Here is a 14654-nt window from a genome sequence, read left to right as displayed (position 1 = left end):
TAAACAAATATACTTTATTTTTCTTGTGTGTGTTAGTAGCTGAAAGTTTGTAAGAATGCATCATAAAATTTTAAATACATGTTTATTTTTTTATTGTTTAAATTTTTTCTTAGTGATGATGTTTTATAAACTGAAGAAAAATATTCTCATATAGATCAAATACTAATTATGAATATTAGACCCTTCTTCTAATTTTGAATGTTTGATTCTAATAGCCCATTCAGTTTTTATTTGTAGAATTAAGCTTGATTCTTGAGGAATATTAATTTATCATAAATTTCGTGAATAATGTTTCTCCTCATCTTTTCTATTAATTTGTTTTTTATACATGTTCCGTTTACTTTCTTATGTTAATTTGTTCTTTATGATGGATAATTAAAATATGTTCTATTGTTTCTGCGATTGGAATTCAAGCAGTAACTCTTTCATTATTATTATTTTTGAAAGAAAATCTACTAAATTCAAATGTTAATTTATTATAAAAATGCATTTACCATTTTTATTGTTATGTTTTCGGTGCTTATTATATTTTCATGTTTTTAATGATTAAGTTCGTAAGAATGATGTTGCATCTTTTTGTTTTGCATGTTCTCTATATGATTTCTCTTTATTTTGTATTTTATATGAATCTCTGATTATTGTAGTTTTATAATTATTTTGGTTCAAAATAATAACGTATGATTTTGATAGAAATCTACTATAACCGTTCGAAACGTGGACAAATTCACTAGTATAGATATACTTAACCAAGTCTCAACATGATCCTTATTATGATATATATCAATTATAGTGAATGTCTATCAAGATCTATTTGATGTCTATCAGGATTTGATGTATTTGTCTTTTAGTGTGAAACTAGGGCAAATTCCTCCTATAAATAGAAAGGCTTCCTTCATTATAAATCATCCCTCAAGAGAAGAAATAACAATTACTCTCTCTCTATTCTCTCTACTATTCTTCTTTATTCTTTCTTGTTTTATAACACGTTATCAGCACGAGAGTCTACTGTCTCAAATTTGAAGGCTAAGGCTAAGGTATTATTTTTTTTATTTCTTCCTTTTTTCCATATGGCTAACAATCTTACGAAGTGTGGTTCAGTGCCCTTCAAAGTTCGGCCAAGAACTATATTTCATGGGTGTTGGATGCTAAAATCCACCTAGATGTTATGGGTCTTGGAGACGCCATAAAGAATAAAAATGCAACATCTATTCAAAATCATGCTAAGACTATGATTTTCTTGCGTCGTCATCTTGATTAAGTTCTGAAAATTGAGTACCTTACTACTAAGAATCTACTCGTATTGTGGAATAGCCTAAAAGAAAGGTTTGACCACTTAAAGATGGTCATCCTCCCGAAAGCACGATATGAGTGGATGCTTCTAAGATTTCAAGACTACAAGTCTGTTCATGAATACAATTCTACCATGTTCAGAATTTCTTCTCAATTGAAACTTTGTGGAGAGATGGTCAATGATAATGATATGATGGAAAAGACGCTATCCATTTTTCATGCCTCGAATGTGCTCTTACAACAATAATATCGAGAAAACGGTTTCAAGAAGTATACTGAACTGAGTTCTCATCTTCTCGTGGCTGAACAAAATAATGATTTGTTGATGAAAAATCACGAGAACTGACCAACTAGATCTGTATCATTCCCTGAGGTGAATGATGTGCACGCTCATCATGCTAGGCATGAAAAAGGTCGCGGCCCTAGTCGTGGACTTGGTCGTGGTCGTGGTCTTGATGACCAAGAAAAAAACCCTGTTTTGGGTGTTAATAATTCATCAAACAAAAAGAGAAAAGATGAGAAACGTGAAGCAGTTACTTGTTTTTTATGTGGCGGAAAAGGACATTATTCACGTGATTGTCGTGCTCTCAAGCACTTGGTTGATCTTTATCAAGCATCACTAAAGAAGAAAGAGAGAAATCCCGAGGCTAACTTTCTCTCTGAAAATAATGTTGACATCACATGTTTGGATGTAGCAGACATTTCGAGCACCATGAAGGAAAGATTGATCACTTGATTAGTGATGGTTCCGTAAACATGATAGAATGAATGATTTTTAATTTTGTTTTATTTTTATTGATAATAGTTGAATAAAGAATCATGTAAAAGTAGTTGTTTGCATGAGTATTAGTTTTTTATTAATATTGATTAGTTCAATTATATTATTGTAGTTTATTATTGATTGACTTGAATTTTAATTTTATCATTATTTATTAAAAAAAAAGACGATAGTACAGAGGTTTACTTTTCGCATGAAAATAATACGTGGAGTGCTTGCTTTACATTCATTACAATGCAAAATTATCATTCTTTATAATGTTGTGCAAACAATATGATTAAGATTGCATTCTGTAATGTATCCTTTATATTAGCATTCTTTAATATAATAATATTCTCATATGATTATGTAATATAATAATATTTTTATATTCTCATTTCGTAATACGATTACAATTGCATCTCGTACTAATTGGATATATTTCTTTTTAATTACTTAGTTAAAGTGTGATTAATAATTTTTTTATATTATAAGTTTTCACTTTGTACAAAGATTTAATATATATTTTATTTGGTGCATATTATTTTATTTAAAGATATGGATAATTTTCAAGAAAATATTTGTTTGATTGATTCTGGCACTACACATAGGATATTCAAAGACAAGAAATATTTTTCTCATCTAAACATGGACAAGATTAATGTTACTACAATTTCTGGTAGTGCTGATTTGATTGAAGGCTTTGGAAAAGCGATTATAATCTTGCCCAAGGGAACTAAACTCATCATAAATAATGTTATTTTCTCTCTCAAGTCTCGGAGAAACTTGATGAGTTTTAAAGATACCGTGAAAATGGTTATCATATCAAGACATTTGATGAGATGAATCTTGAATATCTTGGTATCACCAAGAATGTCTCTGGGCAGACGTGTGTTGTTGAAAAGTTCTCTGCTTTATCTTCTGGCCTGCATTGGACAAAGATTTGTACAATTGAGGCACATTCCATAGTAAATCGGAAGTTTACTGATTCCAATACTTTCGTACTTTGGCATGATCGTCTGGACATCCAGGATCAATAATGATGAGACGAATAATAGAAAATTCAGATGGGCATCCATTAAAGAACTTGAAGGTTCTTTCGAATGGTGAATTTTCATGTAATGCTTGTTATCAAGGCAAGTTGATTGTGAGACCATCGCCAACAAAAGTTGGAATTGAGTCCCCCGCGTTCTTGGAAAACATACATGGGGACATTTGTGGACCAATTCACCCACCAAGTGGGTCGTTTAGATACTACATGGTCCTAATAGATGCTTCTTCTAGATGGTCTCATGTGTGCCTTTTGTCATCTCGCAATTTGACATTTGCAAAATTATTGGTACAAATAATATTATTACGGGCACAATTTCCTGATAATCAAATCAAGTCTATTCGCCTTGATAATGCTGTAGAATTTTCATCCCAAGCATTTAATGACTATTGCTTATCGATTGGGATAAGAGTGGAACATCCTGTACCCCATGTTCACACTCAAAATGGTCTTGCTGAGTCATTAATTAAACGTCTGCAGTTGATAGCAAGACCATTACTAATGAAACTAAGTTGCCCACTTCTATTTGGGGTCATGCAATTTTGTATGTTGCAACACTTATTCGTCTTAGACCAATAAATTATCATAAATTTTCTCTGTTGTAATTGGTTCTGGGTCAAGAGCCTAATATATCTCATCTGAGAATTTTTAGGGGCGGTGTTTATGTGCCGATAGCACCACCAAACCGCACCAAGATGGGCCCCCAAAGAAGGTTAGGAATTTATGTTGGGTTTGAATCACCCTCCATTATTCGCTATCTTGAACCATTAACAAGAGCTATGTTCACTGCTCGATTTGCAGATTGTCGGTTTGATGAGATACTTTTCCCAAAATTAGGGGGAGAAAATAGTGACATCAAAAGAAAAATTTTGTGAAAAAATTCATCACTATCTCATCTTGATCTATGTGCTTCTATTTGTGAGCAAGAAGTACAAAAAATTATTCATCTGCAGTGAATTGCATATCAAATGCCGGACATATTTACAGATTTGAAAAGTATCACTAAATCACATATTCCTGCAGAGAATGTCCCAATTCGAATTGATGTCCCTAAAGGACCATCCACTAGTGTCATAGCTAATGAATCTAAAGCACGCTTGAAGCGTGGCAGACCATTAGGTTCTAAGGATCGAAATCCTAGAAAAGAAAAAACAAATGGTCAAGATGATACTTCGAAAGATCCACATACAAAAGTTCAAGATTTGAGTAATGTTGATATTCCTGAAGGAATCAATGAACCTGAGACTCAAGAAAATGAAGAGCTATCCATAAATTCAAGTGATGTTGAAACTAATCTAAATCGATCTGAAATAGTAGTGGATCATGTCTTTGCATATAATGTTGCAACGAAAATCATGCAAGATAGCGAGGATCTTGAACCTCGATCTGTCATAGAATGTCGACAAAGAAATGACTGGCCAAAATGGCAAAAAGCAATTCAATCTAAATTGAATTCGCTCGCCAAACGTGAAGTTTTTGTACCCATAGCTCAAACACCTAATGGTGTTAAGCTTGTTGGCTATAAATGGGTCTTTGTGCGAAAAAGAAATTAAAAAAATAAAATACAAAGATATAAAGCACGCCTTGTTGCACAAGGATTTTCACAACGGCCTGGTGTCGATTATAATGAGACATATTCACCAGTTATGAATGCAATAACATTGCGTTATCTTATTAGTTTCACTATCCATGAGAGACTTGAAATGCATTTGATGGATGTGGTAACAACTTATCTATATGGATCACTTGATAATGAGATATACATGAAAATTTCTGAAGGATTTAAAATGCTGAAAGCATATAGTTCAAAGCCTCAGGAAATGTATTCCATTAGATTGCAAAGATCATTGTATGGTTTGAAGCAATCTGGACGCATGTAGTATAACCGTCTCAGTGAATATTTATCTAAAGAAGGTTATACGAATGATGAAATTTGCCAATGTGTTTTCATAAAGAAAATAACGCCGGAGTTTGTTATACTTGTTGTCTATGTCGATGACATAAACCTTATTGGAATGCCAATAGAGCTTTAAAAGGCAATTGATTACCTAAAGAAAGAGTTTGAGATGAAAGATCTCGGAAAGACAAAGTTATGTCTTGGTTTGCAAAATGAGCATTTGACAAATGGTATATTTGTCCATTAATCTGCCTACACAGAAAAGGAGTTAAAACGATTCTATATGGATAGAGCACATCCATTAAGTACTTCGATGGTTGTTCGATCACTTGATGTGAATAAGGATCCATTTCGACCTCAAGAAAAAAGAATAAGGAACTCTTTGGTCCTGAAATACTATATCTTAGTGCAATTGGTGCACTAATGTATCTTGCAAATACTACAAGTCCTGATATTGTCTTTCCAGTAAATGTGTTAGCAAGGTATAGTTCTACTCCTACTAGGAGACATTGAAATGAGATCAAACACATATTACGGTATCTAAAGGGGACTATCGATATAGGCTTATTTTATTCTAAAGATTGCAATTTCGATCTTGTTTGTTATGCTGATGCTGGATACTTATTCGACCCGTATAAAGCTCGATCTCAAACAGGCTATGCATTCATATGTGGGGGTACTGTCATATCTTGGAGATCAACAAAGCAGTCTATCATAGCCACTTTATCGAATCACGCTGAGATTATAGCTATTTATGACGCAAGCCGAGAGTGTGTGTGGTTGAGGTCCACAATACATATCATTCAAGAAAAATGTGGCTTGAAATGTGACAAAGTACCCACAATTTTATATGAAGATAATGCAGCATGCATAGCACAACTGAAAGGTGGATTCATAAAAGAAGATAGAATGAAGCACATTTCGCCAAAGCTCTTCTATACACATGAGCTCCAAAAGAATGGTGATATTGACATACAACAGATTCGTTCAAGTGACAATGTGGCTGATTTATTCACCAAGTCTCTCCTAACTGCAACTTTCAAGAAGATGGTGCACAGGATCGGAATGCAAAGGTTCAAGGATGTTCTTATTAGGGGGAGCTAATACGCGCTGTACTCTTTTTCCCTTACAAGGTTTTGTCCCACTAGATTTTTCTTGAAAGGTTTTTAATGAGGCAGCCTATACGCATATTGTTAGACATTCAGGGGGTAGTGTTATGATATATATTAATTATAGTGAATGTCTATCAAAGATCTATTTGATGTCTATCAGAATTTGATGTATTTGTCTTTTAGTGTGAAACTAGGGTAAATTCTCCCTATAAATAGAAGAGCTTTCTTCATTGTAAATCATCCCTCAAGAGAAGAAATAACAATTACTCTCTCCACTCTCTCTACTATTCTTCTTTATTCTTTCTTGTTTTATAACAATCCTTAATTCTTCTTCTTCTTCTTATCCATCAATTTCCCCAAAAGAAAAAAAAGGAAAAATAGCTAATGCAACGGATACTAACAAAAATAAATGAAATGGATTTAAATGAATATTTTGATGATCTAAAAAATAACTCTAACATGATCATTAATACAGGAAAAAAAAAACTAATGCAAATAGCAATGGACAATCTAGATTACTAGCATGTTTGAGATTGTTTATTTCTCAAAATAAGTACTTATTTTGAGAAAAAATACTTTTAAGAAAGGTGTTTGGTAAACTTACAAAAATGCTTTTAAAAATAAGCAAAAACAATTTTTCTGCTTCTGGGAAAAAACAGAAAATTTTTGCTTCTCAAAATAAGCAGAAGAAGAAGCAGAAGCAGAAAATTAATTTTTTATGACAAAAATATCCCTATCACACACACACACACACACACACACACATATATATATATATATGTAACATATCTTATCAATATGATTAAAGTTTGATTTTAATATTTTATACTTCATATTTACATCATAATTCTTTATTTTATTTATGATTTATATATTATTATTTTATTTTCACTCATTTTCTTTAAATAAATTTTAAAAAAACATTGACGATGATCCGAAGAATGTATAACTTTTTTTAATTAATAATAACAAATGACAGATGAATCATGTTATAAGAATAAATAATATTTTAGCAACACTTGTAAATGTTTCTAGAATATTTAATTTTAAATAAATAATTTATGAAAAGTGACGTATTTGTTATCATGTAGTTTGCATATATGAAGAAGGAGATGAGACTTTTGGTATACCTTCAGAAATACAAGATAGATCTTCTACCAGTATGGAGATATTGCATAGTAAAATTAGTGATGAAATCATTGAGAATTTTGTGATGTATGAAGGACTAATTATTTTTGTCGTCAAATTTTTCATAAATAATAATTAATTAATGAAATAATTTTTATATTTATTTTTGTTTGATATTTTAAAGTGATATTTAAATTATTTAAGTAATATGTCATTATTAATATTTTTAATCTATCTATTTATATAAATATTGATTGAAAATTTTAGAGTACGTGCTTTTTAATTAAAAATATTATAATAGATATTTAAAATAAATTTTCTCTATAAATTAGTTTTAGTAGTGAAAGTCTATTGATACATGTCCATTTTGATCATTTGTCTCAAAAAAATACTTCTTGAAAAAGATTATCCAAACACAATCTGTTTATCAAAAGTACTTTTCAAATGAATTTACCAAACGCAAATTACTTTTTCAAAAGCACTTTTTTGAAAAGCTATTTTATAAAAGTGTTTCTTAAATAAGCAGTTTTGTAACAGCAATTCCAAATGGGCTCTAAAAAATATATAAATTATTTTACCATTATTAATGATAACAAATGATAGATGGATCACGTTATAAGATTGTATTTTGACATCACATATACATTTTTTCTTGAATATTTAATTTTAAATAAATAATTAATAAAAAGTGACATATTTGTTAAAATATAGTGTGTATATATATATGAATATGATGAGTGCTTATTCGTAGTAAATTTTGACACCATGAAAATATATTAAAAAAGATAATATTATAATAGGTATTTAAAATAATTTTTCTCTATAAATTAATTTTAGTAATAAAAGTATATTGATAGATGTCCTTTTTGATCATTTGTCTCAAAAAAAATACTTTTTGAAAAAAATTATCCAAACACAATTTGATTATCAAGAACACTGTTTAAATGAATTTGCCAAATATAAACTGTTTTTTTTAATAGTACTTTTCTAAAAAATCATTTTATAAAAGTATTTCTCAAATAAACAGTTTTGTTACAACAAATCCAAACGGGCTCTAATTCTAACAACATAGGATTAATCATACTTAATCACATTTTACCCCACATGGTATACTCCTCCATTCTTATTTATTTATCCATATTTAACTTCGAATAACTTTTGAGAAACAATATAGTATATAATGAATTTTACTATATTACTCTTAATAAAAAATGTTGAAAAATAAATAATACTTTCTCCGTTTAAAAAAGAATGATCTATTTTTTTTAGTATATTTAAAAAAGAATGATCCATTTTTCTTTTTAACAACTTTTTAATTTTAATTTTTTATATAGTATATTTAAAACCACAAGATTGAAGGACATTTTGATACATTTGACATATCATTAATTTAAGATTGCAATATTCAAAAAAAATTTATTTTTTAAATTCCGTATCAAGTCAAATTAGTTCATTATTTTTGAAACGGAGAAAGTACTCATTTAACAAGAAGGTAAAATAAACAATATAAAAAATGTATGAAATTACAGGAAAGTCCAACTAAAACGTAGCATCGTGTCCGTATCATTCGGCATTAAGCAATCCTTTTTCAGTCCGTTGCTTAGTGTATAAAAATGAGTGATGGGTTGCCTTGTCCTCGATCTCTGAGCCTTTTTCTTTTAAGCTCTCCCTTCCCAATACTCTCCACTATCCTATCTTCTTCTTCTTTTGATACTCAAATTCACTTTTAAAAAATATTGTTTTTTTTTTCAGTAACAAAAACCCATATCTAGAAACTAAAAAAGAAGTATTATTAATTTTTAGTTGTTTGTGCTTAAATTTCTGTATTTTGGAACAGTGCCATATAAAAACATTGAGACCCACATGCAGATTATTCGTCTTGTATATTTCTTGTTCATTTTGTGTTCAGTTTTTGAATTCAACAAGAGGTTTCTGGATTTTGTTTTCATGGATTGTGTTGAATCCCTGAAGCATTTGAGTTTGAATGCTGATTTGGGATTTGGGTTTTTGGTGTTTGGGTGGTTTGGACAAGTGTACAAAGTTTTGGGGTTGTTGTTGTTGTTTGGTTTGGGATTGAGGGTTTTGCAGTTTAGTTGGTATTGTAAGGGTTGGAATCGTTTTCTTTGTGATTTTTGTGGGAAAGCAAGTGAGTTGAGAAATGGGTGTTGCTCCAAAAATGACTTTGATGGGAAATGTAGTGAAAAGATGAAGTCTTGTGAGACTGGGTTGTGGATGAATTCGAACTTGGAAGAGGAAAAAAATGGTGGTTTATTGGAATTGGATGGTGAAAAGGAGGAGTATGAAGAAGGGTGTAATGGTGATGAAGACAAAGTGTTTGATGTTTTGTCACTGAGAAAGATGATAAAGATGGAAAGGCGTAGAGCAAATGCTGCTTGCTTGGAACTTGAAAAGGAGAGAATGGCAGCAGCTACAGCAGCTGAGGAAACAATGGGGATGATATTGAGGTTACAGAATGACAAGAGTTTAGTTGAAATGGAAGCAAATCAATATAAAAGGTTGGCTGAGGAGAAGCAATTACATGACCAAGAAGTGATTCAATCATTACAATGGCTTGTACTTCAGCATGAATCAGAGAGGAGGAGGACTATCTTGGAAGACCAAATGATGAAATCATCTAGTACTAAAAAGTTGAAGCCTTTTGGGAAAAAGGACAATGAAGGGGACCACTCACAAGAAGTAGTAGCTGTTGAGGAGAATTATACTTCTCTCAACACTAATCTTGATGATGCTTTTCACTATACACTGTTTAGCTCTCTTGACATGGATATGTCACCAGAGTAGTAAGAGTTTTTTATTACTTGGGAAAAGACTAAAACACTGTAGATTTGCCTCCCTTCATTGCAGACCAGGAACTGTTTGGCATTGAGAGAGTGCATCAACTTGTCCAGCTATAACCAACATCAAGAAATGGTCCATTGTCATTTGTTTTACTTGAATCTCTAGCAACTAATTTTGTCCTTGAACAGTAAGGTAGAGTGACAGAAACCAGGTCCTCCTCCTTGTGTAGTGGAATTATGTTCAATTTTTACTTGTAAATATAATGGTAGTATTAATATAGCAACTCAATTCTTATCAAGAAATAGACTGTCATCTTTTGCACAAGTGTTACATGAATAATGTTTACAAGATTTCACTGTTTCTGGCAAGTATATCTAGATTGCTCATTTTGGAATGTGTCTGTTTATCAGCTTGTTGTCTTCTATTCTCTTGCAATGTTGCATGCTCTGAGACTCATTTTTATAAAGCATTTTGTATTATCTTGTATCAAAATTCAAAACTTAGTGTGAATACATTCCATAAAAGGGTGAGGATATATATATATATATATGATATTTCACAAGATACCCCATTAATGAGTATTTCTGCAAGGAAAAGAGCCCCCTTCTGATGAAACGTTTGGAACACCAAAAATGATCTTAGATTCTTTCACATCAGAAGACAGATTCTCCCTTCATTGTTTGGCATATTTCCTTTTCTCTTTATGTTCCTAAATTGTAATTCTGGCAATTTGATCTTTTACGGAAGGTATGCTTCTTCAACCAACCAAGAGATTTGGTAAAAAGATATTGACGTTTCATCAAACTTAAGTGGTGTTCCACCAATTCGTTTCCACTTATTAGAGCATTAATAATATTCCTCCCCTTTTTATACAACGAAATACCAAGTGTCCCACAGAATTTACTCTAAGGTAGAGAGGAAAAAGTGAACATCAGATGACATAAGCTACAAAAAAGCAATAGACAATACACAAGAAAAAGCAATGGAATAACAATTTGGAGAAAAAAGAATAGTATAAGCTTAAGAAAAAACAACAGTTAAATAGGCGTCAATGTTCCCATGTTATCAATTTGAATCTTGAATAAAGGTTAACCATCAAGCTGCAGTTTTGTTTACTCTGAAGGAGTCCATAATTGCACGAATGTCACTTTCCTCTTGGGCAAATACCTTTTCAGGTGTTTGTATTCTTAATTCATATAAACAGTTGTTTTCCACTCCGAGGACTGAAAGGTATCGCCTGTCCCATTCCAGACGAGCAACTCGATCTTGTGGCATCACAGCTAGTTCGTTATTGTTTGCGTAAGACTTGATATTCACCTACTCGTGACAAATACTGATATAAGAATCAAGAAGAAATGCAGTACATATCAACTAAGACAATGAAGCTCTAGCTGGAGCTATTCTCCCATGAACAGGCGTGGACAGGACATATATTGTATGTTGTTCTATTACTATTCCTTATCTTATCTTAGATTGCTTTATTTTGAGCCGGGGGGATCTATTAGAAACAACCTCTCTATCTCACTTTTGAGGTGGTGGTATGGACTGCGTACACTTACCCTCCCCAGACCTCACTTGGTGGGAATATACTGGGTATGTTGTTGTTGTTCAAAAAGTTGACCTCCCTAAGCCAGAATTTGCCTAAGGCCATATAGAAAGACAACAACTCATTCACCTCAACCTATCTTCCCATGTCAAAGGCTGAACATGAACTACACAATATGGGATCCAACATTGGGTAAACTAAGAGCAAGGATGAGTCTGGCTTTGATACCATGAAAAAGTAACAGACCTTGCGTCTAACTCAACAGCCAACCTAAAACTGTCTCATCAGGTGAGGATCACCCAAAACCAGATAAGAAAACAACTCATATCCTCCACCATCGTGGAACACGCTAACAAAGTACGAACATCATTATCTACTAAGAAAATCAAAAGATCCCTAGACCATTCATAACTAGCAAAATGCAAATAGTTTACCTCAACATCATAATACAACTTGCCATCATCAGCTACCCTTGATGAAGTAGAAAGAACACTTGATTCGCGTCTGACACCAAGTCTAGTGGACATAAATTCAGTCAAATATTGTCTAAGGACTCCCTTTCCAGCTTCTTCTGGTGGACCCAAATCTTCTACACTTTTGTACTTAGAGGATGAAGGAGATGATATCTCCACTGAAAGATTTTCATCTAAAACAAGAGGATCCCTGAAAAATATGTCAGCACCAGCACCACGCACTTGAATCCAGTTTCGAGGATACAGAAACGAATAGCCGTCAAAGGTATCAATATATTCCCTGAACTCAACAGGTTGAGCATAAGCAACTTTGGGTAATTCATAATTTGAGAGCACAAAACTGGAGAATATCAGGGTCATAGCCTTTCTCCTTGGTACTGCAAAATCTTTTTTCTGATTATATATCCGAAAATCTAGTGAGAAACAGTGCAATAATTATTTATTTAAGAAAATAACCAATGGTCTATCAGAAAATGTATAGTTACAAACTATGGAGCACATAGTGCTCATGATTTGTGTAAACAAGATCATCCATGTACTCTGCAGGTAGAAAAACTGAACCAACCAGCAAAACAGTAAGAATATGCTTCAAACACATACAATTTTTAGTCCACTTATTACATTTTGTTTAAATCAGTAAAGGAAATATTAAGATAGCTTTTACACTAGACACGTGATTACTTTAAATTGACAGCTGCAAAATGTAATCCACTGTTAGTTCTAATCATAATATTGTATATCAATAGCTGAAGATCAAAAACGAAAAGGAAACATGGGAGGAAACCTCGAAAACAGCTGAATTTCCTTCTTTCTCCATATCTCCCTTCTTCAAAGAATGCTGCTCCGAGAACTTTCTTGCCATTGGAACAGATTTGGCCAATGGTTCCCCTAGAATTGTTAGACAATATGAGAAGAAGTTTTATGAAAAGATATTTGATTTTAATGCGTACATCCAAGAACCAAAAGCAAAGTTGCAACTAATAATGGACATCAAGAAGTCGTGGATTAGGGGCTAAAAAAATCTCTAACGGAAAGATCCTTAACAGAAGCCAATCCCAATCAGCAAACACAGCCCTATCACATATATTAGTATCAATAGGAGATGTAAAGCTTGGACCTTGAGGGTTGTGGGCAATACCTCAAACTAAGTAAATATCCGGTTAATCACAGAGCCTAGAGAAATAGGGAAGGAAGAAATGCCAATCCCAGCTTTCTAGTATTGGAAGCTCGCAAAAATGTTCTTTAGTAATTAGATTACAGACTAATTCTCCAGAGAATTCTAGAATCTAGACACCAAATATTAGCAGCAGTGCTCGTTATCCAAAACTTCCAACACAGTCAATTGAATTCGAATTTCAAGGTCAGATGCAAAAACTATAAGCTACTAGTTGGTTTACATTAACAAATAACAAGTATTAAAACTTAAGCTACTTTGCCTTCATAAAGAACTCAGCAACTTCGGAATCAAAATAATCGTGTATTTTCCAGCATTTAAGAAAATCAACTCTAGTAGGCATCGTAGGAGTCAGTTTTTACGTCTTCATAATCAGGTATTGCAGTAAGCAGAGAGGAACCTGTTGAGATGAAGCACAATCGATTTGGAAGTCTAAACAGAAGTGCCAGCCACAAAAGAATTACGCGCGATGAGACTGTCGTGTTACTGATTTCTTCTGCTTCTAATGCTTTAAGAAGCTTATCAGCTCATATCAAAGACAAAACTAAGTTGTCATCACACTACAATAAGAGATTTCTTTTCATAATTAGATAAAATGACATTTACCAGAAAAAAAAAAAGAAAGAAAGAAAGAAAGAGGAGAGCGCTATATGCAAGTTTTGTATAACTTTAGGTTTTACACCGCTGCCTCGTGGAGGTAGAGAGGTTGTTTCTGAAAGACGCTGAGCTCAAGTGCAGCAATCAAAGTAGTTATTAAAGAAGTAAAAATGACAACCTATAAGGATCCTATACCACAAATGTAGCCTCTCAAATTTCCATGAATAAACACAGTTAATATTATGAATTTGGAGTGAGCTCCGGCCTTAATAGGTTAATGGACATGGAAATTAGAGATGGGAACGCAATAGAACAAAACATGAGAGTTCAAATCAGGAAGTTTTAGTACCTGCAGGTATGGCGGCATGGCTCTGAGAACAAAACTTGGGGCGAGCAGAAGAAAGGGATGGAATGCCAAAACCAACACTGTACAAGGTACAAGTCTCAAGAATTGTCATGGTGGAAGAAAAGTGGAAGTTGCGAGATACAGGTTTTAGGTGTAAGAGTGAGACTGTGAGGCTGTGGAAGATAATCACAATGCTGCCCAATCCAAACTCCACATTTTGACACCCTTTTATACACACTCGTATTTCGCAACCAATTTTACTGTCTTTTTTTAAAAAATAAAAAAATCACAAGCTATCCTCATTAAAAAAAATAAATCTACCTCTGGATCATAAAGAATATTACTCATATTTTTCTTTTAAATTTGTTTTTAAAAAATGATTTTTTTTTCTTTTTTATGATATTTAATTTTAATTTTTCACGTTGCATGTTTAAGATCATAAGATTTAAAAGGATATTTTAGTATATCCAATATAATTTTAATT

General features: G+C 32.5%; 2 protein-coding genes across 3 annotated transcripts; one reads left to right on the top strand and one right to left on the bottom strand.

Annotated features, from left to right (window-relative positions):
- Window positions 1-8793: 8793 nt before the first annotated feature.
- Window positions 8794-10354, top strand: LOC107879907 (protein FLOURY 1-like). Its single transcript, XM_016726834.2, has one exon. It carries the CDS (start codon window positions 9099-9101, stop codon window positions 10035-10037), a length of 939 nt encoding a protein of 312 aa, XP_016582320.1. The 5' UTR covers window positions 8794-9098; the 3' UTR covers window positions 10038-10354.
- A 646-nt stretch (window positions 10355-11000) lies between these two features.
- On the bottom strand, window positions 11001-14404 carry LOC107840112 (psbP domain-containing protein 1, chloroplastic). 2 transcript variants are annotated; one of them, XM_016683846.2, is made up of 4 exons: window positions 14174-14404; window positions 12838-12941; window positions 12015-12446; window positions 11001-11351 (listed from the first exon to the last, which is right to left on the bottom strand). In XM_016683846.2, the coding sequence occupies exons 1-4, from the start codon at window positions 14280-14282 to the stop codon at window positions 11130-11132; spliced, it is 867 nt and encodes a 288-aa protein (XP_016539332.1). In that variant the 5' UTR covers window positions 14283-14404; the 3' UTR covers window positions 11001-11129. The 2 variants fall into 2 exon arrangements, with proteins under 2 accessions (XP_016539332.1, XP_016539333.1); XM_016683847.2 differs by lacking the exon at window positions 14174-14404 and adding an exon at window positions 13628-13778.
- Between the last annotated feature and the right edge of the window lie 250 nt (window positions 14405-14654).

Source organism: Capsicum annuum, chromosome 8, assembly GCF_002878395.1.
Source record: "Capsicum annuum cultivar UCD-10X-F1 chromosome 8, UCD10Xv1.1, whole genome shotgun sequence".
NCBI classification, from domain to species: Eukaryota; Viridiplantae; Streptophyta; class Magnoliopsida; order Solanales; family Solanaceae; genus Capsicum; species Capsicum annuum.
Note: the sequence above shows the minus strand (reverse complement) of the source record. Positions and strands in the feature narration are given on the sequence as shown.